Below are 18,432 nucleotides of genomic sequence, written 5' to 3'. Positions count from 1 at the left end.
ATTTCTAATAATAAGCCTACTTTATGTTATTGACTAAAATACCTTAAAAGTGTTCAATTTTCACATTTCACTTCCTCATAACACCTAGTTTTTAAACTGCATGCAGATTTAAATGCCAAGCTATGTAAATCTATTTAATGTAGGTTCCTAGCAGTTTGACCTCAATATTTGCAAGTTAATTTTCCTCCAACGCAGTGGCTGTAATATTTTGACTTAAAAAAAAAATTTTTTTTTTACATTTATTTATTTTTGAGAGAGAGTGAGACAGTGCATGAGTGGGGGAGGGGCAAAGAGAGAAGGAGACACAGAATCCGAAGCAGGCTCTGGGCTCCCAGCTGTCAGCACAGAGCCCAACGCGGGGCTCGAACCCACCAACCGCGAGATCATGACCTAAGCTGAAGTCGGACCCTCAACCGGCTGAGCCACCCAGGCGCCCCTTGACTTTTTAAATCACTTAATTTGATTGCTGGTTGCAGCCAGATAATCATTTCATTGATGAAATGAGGAGAGATTAACATAAAACCCGAGAACACCCGTATCCAGCTCCAGAAGAATGTTAGCCAAACTGAATAGCTGACGTCAAGTGACTTGAGTTCAGGAAAACTCTGATGAGTTATAATGGCACCAGCTGTGGCATAGTTTAAAATTTGTGTTATGGTGGTGGTGATGGTGGTGGCTTCTGAAACTGAAAAAATGGAAACTGTCAAAAAATAGGAATATGGTACAGCCCCTGATCTCCGAGTGAAACTGAAAAGGGGGTGGGAGCTCCGTGAGTATGGGGCCAGGCCGTCAGGTTCAGGCGAGGGAGGCGGTGAGGGAGGGGAGGAAAAGCTCGCAGGGGGAAGGAGTGGGGCGCTAGACAGTCCCGGAGAGAGGAGGAGGGAGGGGGAGGGAGGGGAGCGGCGGAGCGCGGAGCCGAGGGGAGGGAGGGAGGGAAAGTGGGAAAGGAGTAGAGGAGTTGACCGAGCGCAGAGGTTAACCTTGCTCGGCTCGGGGCGGGCGGCGCATCTCGGCCCGCGCGCGCGGAGGAGCCCCCAGCGCGGGACGGCGGCGGACCCATGTCGCGCCCCCGGCGGGTCCCGGGACCCCAGCGGGAGTCCCGCGCCGGGCGTCTGGGGTCTCCGGGAGTCTGAGTTGCGGGCCACGCGGGAGTGGCGGTGGCGAGCCCGCTCGCTGGTCGTTATGCGGACGGATCTAAAATGACCAGCAAACGGAAACCCTTCCCAACGCAGCTCAGGCGGTCCATCAGCGAGCAGTTGCGGGACTCCACGGCCAGAGCCTGGGATCTGCTGTGGAAGAACGTCCGGGAGAGACGGCTGGCAGGTCGGTGCCCGCGAGACTCCGGGGCCGCGGGGCAGGAGGAGGCGCGGGCGGCTCCGCACGCCCGGCCCACCTCCCGCCTTCTCTCGGGGTGCCCCGCACAGGTTTTCGGAGCCGGGGGCTGGGCCGGGCCGGCCGCGCGCACCCCCTCCCGGCCCGGCCCGAGCGCCCGCGCTCCCCGCGCTCCCCGGGCGGTGTGGGGTCCGTCCCGCGCGCTGACAGCCTGGCGGGGAGCGCCACGCGGGGCCGAGAGCGGGCGCCGGGCTTACCTGGCGACTCTTCCTTCCTTCTGGCGGCCGCCTGGCCCGGCTGGCCCGCGCTCCGCAGCCGTCCACCCGGTGAATGAATGAGTGCCTCCCCGAGGGCTACCTCTCTCCCAACTTCGCCTGTTCCACAGCGTGGTGGGGGTGGGGGTGGGGGGGACAAAGCAAGGGAGAATCTCCAAAGTTCTGGGAGACCAGACGTTTGGGGGGTCGGGGTAGGGGGAAGATTTGGGGAAGGACAGGTGGACAGCTGTTGGTGCAAGTGGATCGCCGCCCACAATCCCGGTCTTGCTGTGGATCAGGCGCTCCTCACTTTGGGATTACAAAAGAGGGGCCTCCCGTTTGGGACCTATTGCCCACGAATCAGAGGAAGAGAAGAGGTGATTATTCTGAGCTAAGGGGTCCTTAAGAATCCTTGCTTAGGTCAGAACGCCAGCCCCCTCCTTAGCACCTCCCCCAGCCTCCCCACGCCGTGACCTTACTTCTGTGCTGTCTTCGATGGAACCATCTCCTTGTAGGGCCACGGATGCAGTGAGTGGCCTGAGCCTTCTCAGAGCCCTCATTCAGAGCTGTAGGTCTGGTTAGTCACCGCATCATCCCTGCCCCAATAAGGGAAAGCCGCCCTCCACACAGTTGCAGAGCAGTGGAGGATTTAGGATCCCTTCGCCCAAGGGCTGGCTGCTTGAGGTGTTTCAGGGATTGAGGGAAGTGTGGTTGGAAGGGTCCCTGAGCTGACCACCGGTCCAGTCTCTGGACCTTGTTGCCTCCTGTCTCTCCAGCAGTATCTCCTGAGTTGGTCAGTGACCACAAGGGTGGAAGAGAGTTCTAGAGAAGAAGAAGGTATGAAGTCTGGACAGAGGGAAGGGATACCAAGGGTGACATGGGAGATTTTAACCTCCTCTGGGCTCCTCCCCTTTTCCTTAAAGTAGAACTGAAGTGTGTTTGCTAGATGTTCTGCCCCTGCACCCATGCAGCCTGACAGCATTCTGGAGTAGGTGCCCAGAGACTGTATCTCCTTCACTGTGAGGTCCTTATCAATCTAACTGGTCAAATTAGAAGCAGGGATTATAGATGATTTCAGCACTCAATGTTGTCAGCATAAAATGTTCATCCCATATTTCCTGTCCAACACAGTGGCCCCGTTTAGTAAGCACCCAAGAAATAAACAGACTTTTCAGTCTAGACCCAGAAATAAGTTGTGACAACTGGTAGTTTTGACTGTTGACTTTTAAAGACTTGTATGTGCATTGCAGACCTCAGTTAATAACAATTAGTAACTTTCCCTGTTACCCTGCTAAATTGTATAATCTATGTGATGGATGGTGTCAGAAAAATTTTTGTGGTCTAGTAAACATTTGTTGCTTCCTAACTTCAGAGTGCTAGCTGCAAATGTCTCCTTCATAGCTTCTGTTACTTAAGTTTGTTAAATTTGTTAAATCAATGGATCTTCAGGAAACAAGAAGTCTTTCCAGGAGGGCTGCCAAGGCTGTGCTGGGTTTTTATAGAAGCTGAGGCCAAAGATGACTGCAGCCCTGTCTTTTTCAAAAAGAGATCTGGGAAGGAGGAGAGTGTAATGTAAAGACTTAAAACCATTAAGGTTGTCCAGGAAAGTCATTTGTTCACATGAATTGTAGAAATTGCAGTTTAGGTAAGGTGGTGGAGAGAAAAGGTTTTGATTCTGGGAAATAAACCATAGAAAGAGATTTTAAGATCATGAGTATATAGAAATTAAGGCTAGAAATGGCTTCAGAATGGTAAGTCTAAGAGTTCTCCCAGAGTAGTGCAATTAGTTTTTAAAATAGCGGTATGAGGTTTTAAAATGTTTAATCAGAATATTAATATCTGCTTACCCATAATCTGCTTACCACTCTGCTAACAGTGGATGCCAGCGGGTTATTCAACTAGCACCAAACAATCCTCTGTGAAGCAGACTTCAACTTGTGCTTCTCCAAGCAAGCTGGGATGATTGCCACAAAACCAAGCCAACTCCATGAAGGAGCTTTTAGATGCAAATTGATTTTCTTGGGTTTTCTTGCTAAGGTAGCTAAAATATGGAACTTTGGCCACGAGACACTGAAATACTTAAGTTATTAATGTTGGCATCAATTCTACGGGAAAGTGTTCTTCATTTGTAAAAGTGTTCTTTCTATGGTTCTGTTCACAATATCAGAATAACCAACCGTATGAATGGACCCCCAGAGACTATCCACCCTGCCAAGACGTGATACTGATTGGCTTTTTTTTTTCCTGAAGTTTTTTTTTTTTTTTTTTTTTTTTTTCTCTATCAGATAAAATTGGTGTGCTGGTATTTCTTTAAATTCTCTAAAATTTTCTTCTTATTACCTCTGGTCAATAGAACAGTATTCACAGTGCTTTATAACAAACTTGTGTTTATTGTCTAGAGCAATCCTGAAGGTATTTGAGTCTCCCTTTTACTTTTTTACACCCAAAGGAAGGAAATCCTTATTCTAACTCACTCCTACTTCTCTTTGTGAGGGGCTGTCTCGTCAATGAAACAAAGTCAAGAAGTAAAAGTGCTTAATGATACTGAAGCGTGTGGATTTCTGTGCTGTGGGGCCATATTTAGGAAGGAAGGGACTATACGTAATCGAAAGAAGTATTTCTTAACACATATCACAATGCAGATAATGAAATCATTGGAAGGATAAGATGTGAAGGATGTTCAAATATATTCATTTTATCACTAAATTTAAAAAGGGGTAAGTTATTGTTAAAGAAGGATTGATATCAGGAGCGCTTCTTGGGCCTTCCAAATCTGTAGTAGCTGCCAAATTTCCATCAGACTATGGCATTTTTGCCAATGCATACTTCTTAATTTCCCGAGACTCTAACCCCGCAAGGGGTCAGCAAGAGTTTTTCTTACTTGTTATCTCAATATTGATTATTCCAATAATGGTGGTAATTGTTATTTATTCCCAAGATGACAAAATTAGTGTTCAAAGCAGGATTCTAATGTGTGTTGTCACAAGTCAAAGGCCACCTGTGCCCATTTTCCCTTACAGTTACCCTGCTTCTTCCATAGGCTTTATGGAGACACACGGACCTCAAATCCTTTCTCCAAGTCTGGCACTTGCCATTAGTTTAAAAAAGAATAGTAAAATTAACTGGAAAAATTGCTCTTTTTTTTACTCCTGGAGTGACAAAGATAACCCTATACACCTAAACCAATGTCCCTTTGTCATCCTGTTGGACTGCTAAGTGTATGGGCTCATAGAGATTTGAAACCAACAGCCATACCTCTGGCTTGTCAGGGGCCCCTAGGTGGTGAGCCTTGCCCACTACCATCACTATAAGAAGCCAAGGGCTATAAGAATGAGAGGCTGTCCTAAAGCCTAAATGTAGGTTTCTTCAAGACAGGTGAGTGACAGGTTCTTTTGGCTTCCCCAGATCTCTAACCAGCCACCACTGGTGACGATTCTGAGCTTTTGTAGCATCATTAAATTCTCTAGGCAGCAGCATACCCCTCAGCTTTTGGTGTTTGTAAGCAGCTTGAACTACTTTTCAAATGGTAAGGTCTGAGAAAATCCAAATGAGTTCTCTAAAGCTTTCTGCTCCTTTATTTTAAAACCCTACTCTATTTTAATGGAAATGTAATCCATATGTTTGATTCCTTTATACTCACATAACAGTGTTTAGGTGGCTTGTGAACTAACTGATGTCCAAGTCTTTTGATCTCTTTTATAGTCTCAGTTTAAATCATTTCTCTTAGACACAGGAAGTTCTATTGCTGCCAAGAATAAACTAACTTAAAACACTGAAAAGTTTGAGTTTCGATGAGAAACACTAATTCCACCAAATTTCAGTGAGTTCTTGTCATGTTGAAACAGGTTCATTCATTCTCAGAGTCAACAGTAGCATCCTGTGATGTGATGTAAACACCAGACTGGGACTTTCATGCAGAGTGGGATCAAGAATAGAACATAGGCGATAAAGACGTTCCTTATTAAAATCTAAATGTGTTCCGTGATATCAGAAAGCACAGGATGATACCAGTTGATCCTTTTTATGTGTTTTATATCAGCGTTCTTCCTTTTTATTGTCACTTTCCTGTAAGGTACAGGCCATCCCTCTTGTCAGGTGTTTTTTTAAACATCTCTTGAAAGGAGAATACATTTAGATGTGATTTATATTAACAATGACAAAAAAAATCTAAGTAAGTATGCAATTAAAATCAGAGAAGGAGAACATATTCCTTATATAAGGGTTCTCAGCCTTAGCTACACATAAAATCACTGGGAGCCTTTTATGAATATCAGTGTCCTGGCTGCCTCTTAGAGATTCTGATTCAGTTTAGAGAGGGCCTGGGGATGAGTATTCTTTTTCAAGCCCCACAGATGGTTCCAGTGGGTAACCTGGCCTAAGAACCACTGACTTCTATTAACTACCATTTTATAACTCTCAAAAGTCTATGTCTAGCAGAAGGTCATATTCTAGGCCCCTAAGAAAAGTTTTGATTAAGTAGGGTTGGAATGAGCTTGTCATTTTACAGAAAAATAAAAGTTTGGGCCTACTTGCCAGGGTAAGAAATTTGCTTTTGGTTCTACCTATGGTAAGAAGCGAAGGATTTTATGCAGAGGAGTGGCGGGTCCTGGTTTAATTGCCACCAGAGTGGTCTAGGTGAGAGATAAACAGTGACAGGGACTAGGGTAATAGTGATAGAGATGGAGATGTAGGGACATATTTGGAATACGTGTTGAAAGGAGAGATGCCAATGCTGAGGTTGGTTGCTGGAGGTGAGGGAGAAGGATCAAGAACTCCTGGGTTGTAGTGCCATGGGCTGAGATGGGGCACGTGGCAGGTACGCATGTTGCAGCTGCAAAAGGAAGTTTTGTTTTTGTTCTTTGGTGGGTTTTTTTGTTTTTGTTTTTGTTTTTTGTTTGTTTGTTTTTGCTTTTGGCATTGGACAGATGAGGATTGAGGAGTTCTCCTTGAGCCAACTTAGACCAAAAGTGCCTCTTAGACATCCAAAAGTAAAAGTCAAAAAGTTGGCTGTGCAAGTACGGGTTTGGAAGAAAAGTCAAAGCCAAAAATATAAATCCAGAAGTGATTGTCATATAACTTTTATAGAATAAAACCTAAGGATTAGATGGGGTTACTTAGGAAAAAATATATACATAAGAGGAGGGGCCAAGGACAGAATCCTAGGGCATCCTTTATTTAGAGCACACTATTTGGATGTGAACTCTCTCTATATATACATATGCTAAGTTTCTGGAGAATTTGAAAAAGCAACACTGTCTAAATTCAGCATTCTTATAACAGAAGAATAATCGTGCTATGCTGAATAATCTTTTGTGACAGATTTATTTGGTCCCAGAACTGCTGATGAATGAAAATAATCATAAAAATATGTCTCGCTAATAAAATATAACTTTTTTAAATTTAGAAATGATACCACAAAGTAGAAATTAAAAACTTCAAATAACATTTGAAGGGAAGGCTGCTCAAGTTTGCCCTCATTAAAAAAAATAAAAATATGGTTAAGTATAAGTGGTCTTAGCAGGAATACTTCTATGGTTATTATAACCTGTTGACCCCACATATAATGAAGTAAGAGCTTTATATTGGAAAGATGACTTTTTCAATGTCATGATATCCGGGAATAGTCTACTCAAACAAAGCTTAGCTTGTAAGAAAAGTTCTGTATATTGAGGTTTTGAGTACTGCATCCATTTACTGACCTTTATCAGTTATGGTTTGTCCATAATAAAGTTGATTGAAGGGAATTTCTCTGAGAAAAAGAAATCCTATCTTAACTTTTTGCATTTGTAAGAAGAGTAACTTAAACTTGGCCTAACCTATCTGCAGCATGCTGGCTAATCCTTAGAAGTAACACAATTTCCTCCAAGAATTGGAGCAAGGGAATGATCACATTCATTAATTGCTGGTGGTGCTCTGTATAAGAGACACGAGCCCTAATAGTTGGCTGGAACTCCTTGAGGAGACCATGTGGTACAATTTTTTTGACTCAACAACATGAGACATGGAGCACACGTCTAATGAAATGAATATATACTCCTTTCATTGTGTTTTTTTAAACCTTCTGTTCAATAAAACAACTTATAAGGAAAAATTTGCTAAAAGGCCTTGTAGTTTACTGGGAGTTTATCCAACAGTATATTTCATTCTGCCCTTTTGCAAGCTTAGTGATATTGCAAAATGAAAACAAAAGTGGTTTGAAAAGTGTTACAACATTCCTGGGCTTTTTTCAGAATCCTTGAATGTTTAGTCCTAAAACCGTCGAGTTGAAGGACAAACATTTTTGTCATGTTTGTAGTTAGTCAATAAGTATTTATTGAGCCATGAAATAGCATCCTTGTCAAAGCATGTTGGGACTGTAGTGCAGGATATTAATTTAGTACTGTGGTTTTATCCTGGCAAAGCACACAAATTTTATTATGCTGCTCAAATCACTTAACTCATCTATTTAACCAGAAATAGAGCAAGCTTCCAGAAATTGCAAAAGGACAGTATAGAATGTGCCATGACTACACGATATTGCGTTTGCAAATCTGCTGTGTCAAGCCATTTTATATTTTCAGGCAGACTATTTCCCTAGTAACATTTTTATCCAAAATAAAAATTTCAGAATCTTACGGTTCTGTTATATTGTCTCATGCTGCATATTTTATCTATATTTCAACACGGCATACTGTGTTTGGTGAATACTTTTCTTTCTCTTTCCTATATAGGAAATCAAATGAATATGAGAGGTAATTGTTGTTCGATCCCATGAAAATTAATATATTTACTTGCTGACATTAAGTTGGAAAGTCTTATCAGATGCTTTTTATTCTCTCTCCATCTGATAAAGTAGAAAAGTAGCCAGGTTCCTTGAAAGATATTTGAAAGCACTTTCCATTGAAATGTAATATTTATCACTATGATAAGGTTCTAAAAGTGCAAATATTTGAATACGTGTAACAGTGTAAGTTACACTAACGCACCGCTGCATGGGAACGTATGGATGGTCACAGTGACATTGCAAGGAGGTCCGAGTATTGCTTCCCTCCTTCACCTGACAGTGGATTGCATTCATCTCAGAACTCTTCAAAAACAGTGATAGACTGCACCTGTCCTAGCCATGAGGAGGTGTCCTCATGATCTTGGAAATAAATTACATCTTTATTTTAGTCCCAAGAAAATATGTCATAAGCAATAGACATAAAAGACGAACAATTGTTAGAATTAAAGTAAGTAAGTTAAAAAAAAAAGCTTTCATATATTTCAATATAGGCTGTTTTATTCTTTCTGGAAAAAAGAAAGAAGCTTTGTGCTGTATGTTTGATTTTTGTTCTTAAATCTAAATCAAATCAATAATGGCAAATGAAAAAGAGAACTCTTAACCACGTAGAGTAGCACTGTAGTGGTGGAAAAGGGATTGAAGCTATTTGAGATGTCATACGAATAAAATCACAGCTGTGCAATGGTGATTAACATCTGTGAAATTAGCATCACTTCAGTCATAATGTTGATATACATATTTGCCACAGCTACGGCTACATACAGTGCCAGGAGCATGGAGCACCCAGGACTGTAAATGCATGTTACTTTACTTTCAGTGCGTATGTAGTGGAGGGCAGGATTAGCTGTGTTTGGCATGATGGAGGATTACTGGCATGGCATCGTGATCTAGTGGTTAGGAGTGGCTACTGGAGCCCAAGACTACGTGGGTTTGAATCCTGCCTCCAACATTTAAGCAGTCGGTCCTTGGGAAAGATAAGTAATCTCAATGTTCTTTAGTTTCCTCATCTTTAAAAAGGAGGATAAGCATAGTACTTACCGCATAGGGTTGTTATGAAGATTAAATGAGTTAATATTTTCAAAGTATTTAGCATAGTGTCTGGCCCCTAATAAATATCGTATGAGAGTTTATATGGCTATATACACACAGACACTCCTAGCGACCCCCGCACAGTCAAAACTCCAGGTATAACTTTTGAGTGCCCCCAAAACTTACCTACTAATAATAGCCTACTGCTGACTATTAACATAAATAGTCAATAACTATTGACTATTAGTCTATTAGTCTATTAGTAGAATGAATGATTCATGCTAGAACACTAATGGGTTACACAAATGCTGCTAGACTAATAACATAGTCAATTAACACATATTTTGTATAATATATATTATATAATATGTAATAATAAAATAAAAAATACATAATAATATAAAATAAATATAACAAAATAATATATTATATATTATATATACATATGTGTGTGTATATATACATACATATATATGTATATATACACTGTGTTCTTATAAGAAAGTAAGCTAGAGAAAAGAATATGTTACTAAGAATATATCATAAGGAAGTAGGGGCTCCTGGTGACTCAATCGGTTGAGCATCCGACTTCGAGCCCCAGGTCATGATCTCGTGGTCTGTAGGTTCAGGCCTCATGTTGGGCTCTGTACAGACAGCTGAGAGCCTGGAGCCTGCTTCAGATTCTGTGTCTCCCTCTATCTCTCTCTCTCTGCCCCCCTCCCCCCACATCCCCACCCCCACTCATGCTCTTTCTCTCTCAAAAATAAACATTAAAAAAAAAAAAGAATATCATAAGGAAGCGAAAATACATCTAAAGTACTGGACTGTATTTTGGGGGGGAAAAGTCCGGATACAAGTGAACCTGCACAGTTCAAACCTGTGTCGTTCAAGGGTCAACTGTATGTGTACCTGCAAGTGGAGAATAAAGCAGCAGAGACATATTTCCTGGTAAAGGAGATGCTTTCATCTCTAGCCTTAAACCACTTACCCCCTTCATTCATCAGCCATGTCTCTTTTTTTAAGTTTATTTATTTATTTTCAGAGAGAGAGAGAGTGTGCATGAGCACGAGTTGGGGAGGGGCAGAGAGACAGGGAGAGAAAGAATCGCAAGCAGGCTCCACACTATTAGCACAGAGCCCAACACGGGGCTTGATCCCACGAACAGAGAAATCATGACCTGAGCTGAGATCAAGTCAGATGGTTACCCCAGCACCATATCTTATGAACCTATTCTTAAGATCCCATGTTCAGGGTTTTCCAAGAGCTGAGACGTTAGTCTCACTCTCTTTGCTCTGAGATTAAAAAAAAAAAAAAAAAAAAAAATCAAATACTACATATGTTGGCAGCATGGTTGGCAGCATCTTGTGTAACCCGTTAGTGTTCTAGCATGAATCATTCATTCTACTAACGTTTGTCTTTCTGAAAGATCATCAATTATGGTTTGTTCATCAAAATCACCATCAGCTTTAGAGATATGCAACCATGAATTCATTCCCATGCCCTTGGCCTAAATGGAATTTGATGGAGACCTAATTAAAATGAGGGAAGTTAGACTAGATAATCTCTAAGGACCCATTTAGCTTTAAAGATCAATGAGCCTGTAAAACCAGACCATGTGTCTGAAGGAAACTTAATGCACTAAGTCTTTTAGCTCCCTTTCTGTGTAGATTTCATAGGATGTTCTGAGAGATGAGGAAGCTGAAGCCTAGAAGCATACCCTCAGATAGCCTGCCAGTGCCATTCCCCATGCTGGTTTGGTTACCTACCTCCACCAACAGCAACAACTTATAATTGGTACTTTCTGTAATTGGAGCTACCTCTGCCAGAACTGGAGTGGAACAAGTTGGGGGGCAAGCTGGGAATCCTGGGCCTGTGAACACCTGTAGAATCTCTCAACAGCCCCTGCACCGCACTCACGCAGGGTCACTGCTCAGAAGCGCTCCGTCCTTGGTTTAGTGTTCTTCTATTGCAATTTTGAAATTATTAATAATCGTTGAATGGAGGGGCCCCATTTTCCTTTTGTACGGTGCCTGCCAAGTGATGTAGCTGGTCCTGCATTCAGAGAAAGCCAGGGTCTTGTAGAATCATGCCTTGATTTGTGAGTTCACCTTCATTGGTGACTTGCTGTTATTTAAGTAAGATAAAAGGGATGCATAAAAACATAGGATATTAGATTTGGAAGGGACCTTGGAAGCCTTTCCTTAAGCACCTACAATCTATAATCCACGTGCTCTGTGCTGCTTGCTCTTGGGAAAGGCGATCTCCCAAGGGAGAAATTGTGTTTGTTTTATTTTATTGTTTATTGATTCTGACAGCATCATTATGAAATAAGGCAATAACATTACCCCTAGTGTTTACAGAGCTATAGTGATTTTATTTTAGCTATTACATATATTGAAGCAAATATTTTAATTAGTTTTTTAAGGTTTTGCAGTGTTTAGGTATAATAGGAAATAGGGACAAATTATACAACTCTTGGTAATCTAGATTTTCAGATCCAAGGCTTGTTTTGAAAAGTGCTTAATTAAGCTTTTTCTTAATTAAAAAGTTATTTGCAATACCCATAATAGATTAATTCATTAAGCCACTGCTATTAAAACCATTAAGGTTATTTCCTGTGTAGGTTCATCCAGGGCTACTTACTAAGAAAAGGAAATTAGGAGAGGTAGTAATAAAGCCTATCATTTATCACCAGGGATTTTCAGCCCATATCTGCCAACATTTTGTTTTGTCATTATGTCCACCTGTCTCCATGAAGAACACTAAAGCTGACTAGAGTCTAGTCTCTTAGTGGTGCACAGTTTAAAATCCCTCTTTGCTAACGGAAGCTATACATAGAACTCACCATTTAATAATGTTTTTTAAAAAGGACACTTTCTTTTGTTGGAAATTAAGTTTATTATTTAATGCTAAGTATTTCTGGGCAATTGACTAAAAAAAAAAAGAGTGCATTTTCATTTGCCCTTAAGCTACTTCAAACAAGAATGTGCTTGCATAGTTCTAAGTAGTAAATAAGTAGGTCCCTCGTCGGTGGATTCAAGGCCATGTTAGAAGTGAACCTGGCTGACAGCCGGGCCATGGCACGAAGGTGGGCCCAGGTGCTATTCCACAAGGAGAATCAAGTGACAGTGGCTTGGTAAGCTCCTTCTGTATGTTCAGCTCTATACATATGAGAAGAGCGAGAGGTGTAAACAGCTCTATCCAAGAGCCTGAACAAGTTCGACTTGCCAGGTTAAAAAAAAAAAAATCTATAGGAGTAAATTAAACCTTAATAGCACAGTTGCCAGAATTCGGAAAGTGAAACTATAACTCTCACTCTGGACAAGGTCCCCTACATCAGTACTCAAATACAATGATTTACTCAGGTGTCTGTTTGCACCTTAGCCCCAACCTCCTCCCGGGAAAAAGACAGTGCCTCGTTCACTGTCGATAGTCCAGTTGTCCTAGCACAGTAGCTGGGATACAGAATGTGCACAATGAGTGTCTGTTGAGTGAATGAGCCAGTGGTCATTATAATATTAACGGCAAACCTGCTTGGACCCCATTGTGTGCCAGGCATTATGCTAAAGACTTCACACATTTTCTCATTTGATGCCCAGGCTTCAGGAAAGGTACTGCCAGGGTCACTGTTAGCACCCACAGCAGCTTGCTGTGATTTAGAAAAAGGCTTCTTCTCTGGGCTCACGAATTAGAAAACGGTGCCTCTTCTGAGCAAATGCAGCCCCAAGGGCAGGCAGCTGAGTGAGTGTACCCTGGCCTGAATTTCATCCTGTGTGCCCCCCACCCCCACCCCTTGGCTGGTTGCTCTGTGTAAGTCACAGCCCACACAGTTGTACACAGTAGCCCTGGGTACCACTATTATCTCCAGCTGATGCCCGAGGAAACTAAGGCGTGGAGAGGTTAAGTAACTTGTTCAAGGCCCATAACTACTACTTGTAGCTATGTAGATTTGGGAGGCTGGCACAATTCACATGACTTGTAAGGTTTGTGAGATCCTGAAGACTCCAAGAGCCACATCCTTGTCACAGTCTAGCACTTAGGAAGAAGGGGTAAGTGTTGATGGGTGTCGTTGTGACAATACGGGAACTATTTGCAGAGCCCCACCCAGTGTTGCCTCAAGGTTACCACAGGGAGTATTAGGTGGGAGCTGACCATGGCATCCTGGCATCCCAGGGTCCCCATGGTAATAAAGACGATGATTAATGGTGATCCTAAATATTTGTGTAAGACTTACAGTTAAATGTCTTTCCATTAAGGTAGTATAACAGTGGATTAAAATCATTAGGTTCTCACAAAAGTCCCTTGAGAAAGGCGGGGTAGGTGCTATGATCTCAATTATTTAAGTGAGACAAATGAAGATAAGAAAAATAATGCGACTACCCAAAGCCTCATGACCAGTGAGGGCCAGAGAGGGATTTGGATCCAGCTCCTACTCCAGTGCTCAGTCTTCCGGTCTCTTTCCTGTTGCCCAGTGTGAGCTCTGCTCTGTGAGAGGTCAGTTGCAAGTCAGGCTCCCAAGCCTAACTGAGCATCAGAACCACCAGAAAAGCTTTTAAAATACAGGCTTCTGGACTCCTCACCAGATCCATTGGATCAAAATCATCCCTGGGGAAGCAGTATAATGAGTGTGTTTGTGTGTGTGTGGTAGGGGGTGGGGGAGAGGATTGGTCTGTAGTTATCATTTTTAGCAAGCTCCCTAGGTGATTTTTGTTGTTTGTTTACTGCCTGCCCAGCACTGTCCTCTCACCGGTGACTGGAAACGGCTCTAAACTCATGATTTTTTTTCAGGCTCTATGCCTTGTGCTATTCAGCGTCTTCTAGTCTCATACTTTTCTCTCTCTTCTGCCTACCTAGATCTTAGCCATTTTCAAGGACTAGCTCAACTCCTTCATGATTTTGTTGCTAGTGCTGTTCTGGTTATGCCCACTCCTGCCTCCAGACAGTCTCGCCTTCCGTACCTAAGTGCTCTCAGGGGGGCTTGAGGGTGGGAGCAGCTTGAGGGCCTGCTGCATGTCAGGCCCCTAATTCAGTGTTTCTCCACATGTCACTATGTGAACCATCACAGCAAGATGCTGAGGTCATGATTATCATTCCCATTTTAAGGAGGGGGTACGTGAAGAAACCTGGCTGAGGCCAGCACATCTAGGAGAGGGCATAGTCTCATCTGGCTTCAAGTACCTGCCTTTCTCTTCGTTCTGCTGAATATTCCAGTCTTCAGAAACCAGGAAGATTTCTTTTGTACTATAATTGAGAAACTGTCTTATGTTAAAAAAAAAAAAAATCTTTTACCTCCCACTGTATAACCCACATAGTAAAAAAACCTAGTTGTTAAAGAAATAAAAAAATGCCTTTTCTCCTTTTGTGAAATTACTTCCTAGCAAGCTTCAAAAGGCTGAACTGATATTGATCAAGATAGTATATTTATTTATTCGAGCCCTTTAATATTATGAGGAAATAACAGCCAACCTTCCATCCTTTTCTTTCTTTTAACTGGAAAACACATGAAATGTTAGAGCATATGGATGACTTTCAGATTACCTTTTCCAGGCTATTCATTTTACAAGGGTCGATTGAATCTCAGAGAGATTCAGTTAACCCATTCCAGGTCACATATCTTATTGGTGATAAATTTGAGATTAGAGTCCAGCTGTGTATCCTAGGATTATAGGTGAATTCATACTTGGCCATCCAATAGCAAGCAAGATGCCCATTTTTGAAATTAGTCTAGAGTACAAACTTCTTGAGGGAAAAATGGTTCCTTACCTCAAGAGCGAAGCTTTCCCCATGAAATATGTTTATGAGTGTTTGTTCCGGCAGCCTGACTCACTGCCTCAATGACTGAAGGACATTAAGGGAATAATTGCTCCTTTCTAAGTGCTCTGGTGGCCACACGCCCTGCAAGATAACCTTGACCTGTCCTCCTGCCTCCTTCCAAGGTGCAAATGGAAATTTTATAGCTAAAGAAAACTCACTGCTATCGTCACATATTGGGTGATGAAAATGGGAGAAAGCATAATTGAAATTTAAATAACAATTTTTCATCTATTTAATGGCCCTTTGGGCCATTATTTTAAATTACAGAGCTAGAGGGAAAAAATGATTTTTTAACCCCCCAAATCATATGAATTTTTTCCCACAGTGACTCCAAGTTCTTATTCACTTAAATTATTCAACAAATATTTATTAAGTCCCTACCATGTCAAACACTGTCCCACCTACTGGGGATTCAGTGGTGACCAAAAGACAAAATCCACACCCTCACCAAGCTTCCATTTGAGTGGAAGGAGACAGATAGTAGTGAATAAATATATAATATGTGTTACAAATAGCACATCATGAAGAAAAACAAATAATGAGAAGGAACTGGAGAATGAAAGAGAGTGCTATTTTGGATCTGATGGCCACAGAAGATCTCTCTGGGGAGGAGGAGATTGGAGCAGAGACATTCAAAGATCTGGGGCAAAGAGTGTTCTAGGCAGAGAGAATAGGACATGGATCATTCCTGAAGCAGGAGAGCACGGGTGTGTTTGAAGAAAGGCCAGAATGTCAGTGGGGCTTGGGGTATGGTGACCGAGTGGGAGAGTGGTAAGAAAAGGGGTTTTCAGATGGCCAGGTCCTCTGCAGCATTAGGCCTGGGAAGGAGTCCTGATATGATCTTGAGTATAATTTGCCATGAACAGTTATCTGGTTTATGATGTAAAAGTTGAGAAGAAAAGATGATAAAGGCCAAGAGTGGCTTAAATTTTTTTTTAATGTTTATTTCTTTTTGAGAGAGAGACAGAGTATGAGTGGGGGAGTGGCAGAAAGAGAGGGAGGCACAGAATCTGAAGCAGGCTCCGGACTCTGAGCTGTTAGCACAGAGCCTGACGTGCGGCTCAAATCCATGAACCATGAGATCATGACCTGAGCTAAATTCAGACGCTTAACCGACTGAGCCACCCAGGCTCCCCAGAAAGATTTTTTAGAGGCCTCCCAGAAATATCAAGTTGAGTTAATGTCTCAGTTGTGAAAAACAAAAAGCCCCCAAAACCCCCATAAATACTTAGTTGCTAGTCACATAGGGGCCAGTGCTTAATTAAAAAGAAGGAGAGAATAACCTCAGGCCCCTCAATTTTTTGACACAAATGGGAAGAATTAATTAGATCCATTTATTCATTCAGAAACATTTATTTAATGAATATCATATTCCAGATACTCTGCTATGCTCTATGCCCCAAGCATAAAAAGATGAAAAAGACACTAAGTCTTACCCTCAAGGACTTGTAGACAAATGCAACGGCAGCAGCAGAATATACAAGCTATAGAGGTAGATTAGAGGATGGAGTGATGAACTTGGCCTGGCTTTGCCGAGCAAATGACCCTTGAGTGGGGCCTTAAAGGAGAGAAATTACATCCTAAGTAAGGGAAAACGCAAGCACATGCAAAGAAACAGAGAGGAATGAAGTTGCATGAGTAAATTTTATATATTGATTGATGGGACCTGGGGTCAAGAAGGGGAACAGTTGAAGAAAACTGGAGAGGTGGGCAGGGACCAGATTATGAGCCTGTGGATTTTATCCATGACTTCCAGTGCTATATCAGATAGTCTGTAATTTCTTTTCTAGCTCTAGGACTTTATGTCATATGAATCTGTTTTCCTTTCTCCATCAGTGTTTGAGGTAAGAATCACCAGCCCCTGTTTATTTTTGTATTTATCTTTTTAAGGTTACCTTGCTCTACCACTTTAAAGAATAACCATCAGAGCCTCTTTTCTTGCATGGGTGTTGCAAAGAACTTGAGGTCTTCTTTGGCTTTTAACAATGACTTTAGTTAAATTAGCAGAAACTACAGAAACTCCTGTGAATTTCCACTTTCCTGCCTTGCTCCTTGGGGCTTTTTCACTCCTGATCGTGGTGCAGTTGCATGGATTTCCTAGTTTACAGTTCTGGGGAGTGTGTGCTATACATCTGGTATATTACAGAGATTTGGTAGTCGGTAATTTTCACAGAAAACTAATCTGACTTCTTTATCAATTTTTCAGGTTTCGGACTATTTTTTTTAAATAGTGTCTTTAAAAAGAACCATCCATTTATGGATGACCTACTTGAGGCAAGGTCGCATACCAGGTAGTGGGGACACAAAAATGAATAAGATAAAATTCTTCCTTTAAGAAACTTACCACTGTGGAGGATTTCTTACAATTCTTATAAGAAATCTTATAATTCTTTGACTGTAGTATATACACCGAATGGCGTTAGGTTCACGATGAAAAAGGTTTCTACAAAATTTCATTAAAAATAGTTGAGTTCTTTGGTGATGCATAAGCTTAGCCTCTCCTGGAAAGCTGAATTTATTTATCCAACACACTGACTAGAGGCAAGGAGGAGAAAAAAAAAAAGCCAGAAGAAAAGTTCTAATTCATGATACATAACTTGAGAATCTCCATTGAACAGCTGCATTGTAACACTCACCCTTTTTGTTCACATGGAGTTGCTCTCTGGAATCCTCAGATATCCATGGTTGCCCGAGGGCTCTTCAAATGTCACCAGGGCAACACCAAAGTAACACACATGAAGAAGCCCTTCTGTGGCATTCTTTATGAAAAGCATTGAATTAAATTATTGCATAACAAATCATCTGCATATGAAAGGCAGTGAACTGTTGGAGAACCCAACTGGAAACAATGCTGAATTTGATTCTACCTCCACTGATAACTCACTGGCACCCTTAGAAATCTTGTTGTGACCAGAGTCCCCCTTTTGGAATGTGGGAAATATTAACACTGTATTTAGGACCTCAAGGGGATTATGAGCTAAATTAGGGAGATTGTTGAGATGGTCATAGAAAAATCCCTTAACCCCATTCCTCTCAGCCTTTCTCCACCAACCTTTCAAAAAAAATTAAGGAATTTCCCAGTTTAGATGAAACCATTGCTCCCCGCCAAGGAGATCCTGGCAAAACAGATAGCAGCTGCTTTGATTGAGTCTTACCATGTGCCCGAGACCGTGCTAAGCACTTCACGTGCATAATTTTTATGTCACCCTAATAACCTGTATTGTAGGGTCAATATTATCG

At 41.8% G+C, this 18,432-nt stretch overlaps 1 protein-coding gene across 1 annotated transcript in view; it reads left to right on the top strand.

The window, feature by feature from the left end:
* Window positions 1-960: 960 nt before the first annotated feature.
* STARD13 (StAR related lipid transfer domain containing 13) overlaps window positions 961-18,432 on the top strand; it is a 235,944-nt gene continuing 218,472 nt past the window's right edge. The window contains exon 1 of the mRNA XM_042950897.1: window positions 961-1,323. Within this exon, the coding sequence (XP_042806831.1) occupies window positions 1,200-1,323 (124 nt within the window). The 5' untranslated portion in view covers window positions 961-1,199. The remainder of the gene's footprint in view (window positions 1,324-18,432) is intronic.

This window comes from Panthera leo, chromosome A1 (assembly GCF_018350215.1).
Source record: "Panthera leo isolate Ple1 chromosome A1, P.leo_Ple1_pat1.1, whole genome shotgun sequence".
Lineage (NCBI taxonomy): Eukaryota > Metazoa > Chordata > Mammalia > Carnivora > Felidae > Panthera > Panthera leo.
Note: the sequence above shows the minus strand (reverse complement) of the source record. Positions and strands in the feature narration are given on the sequence as shown.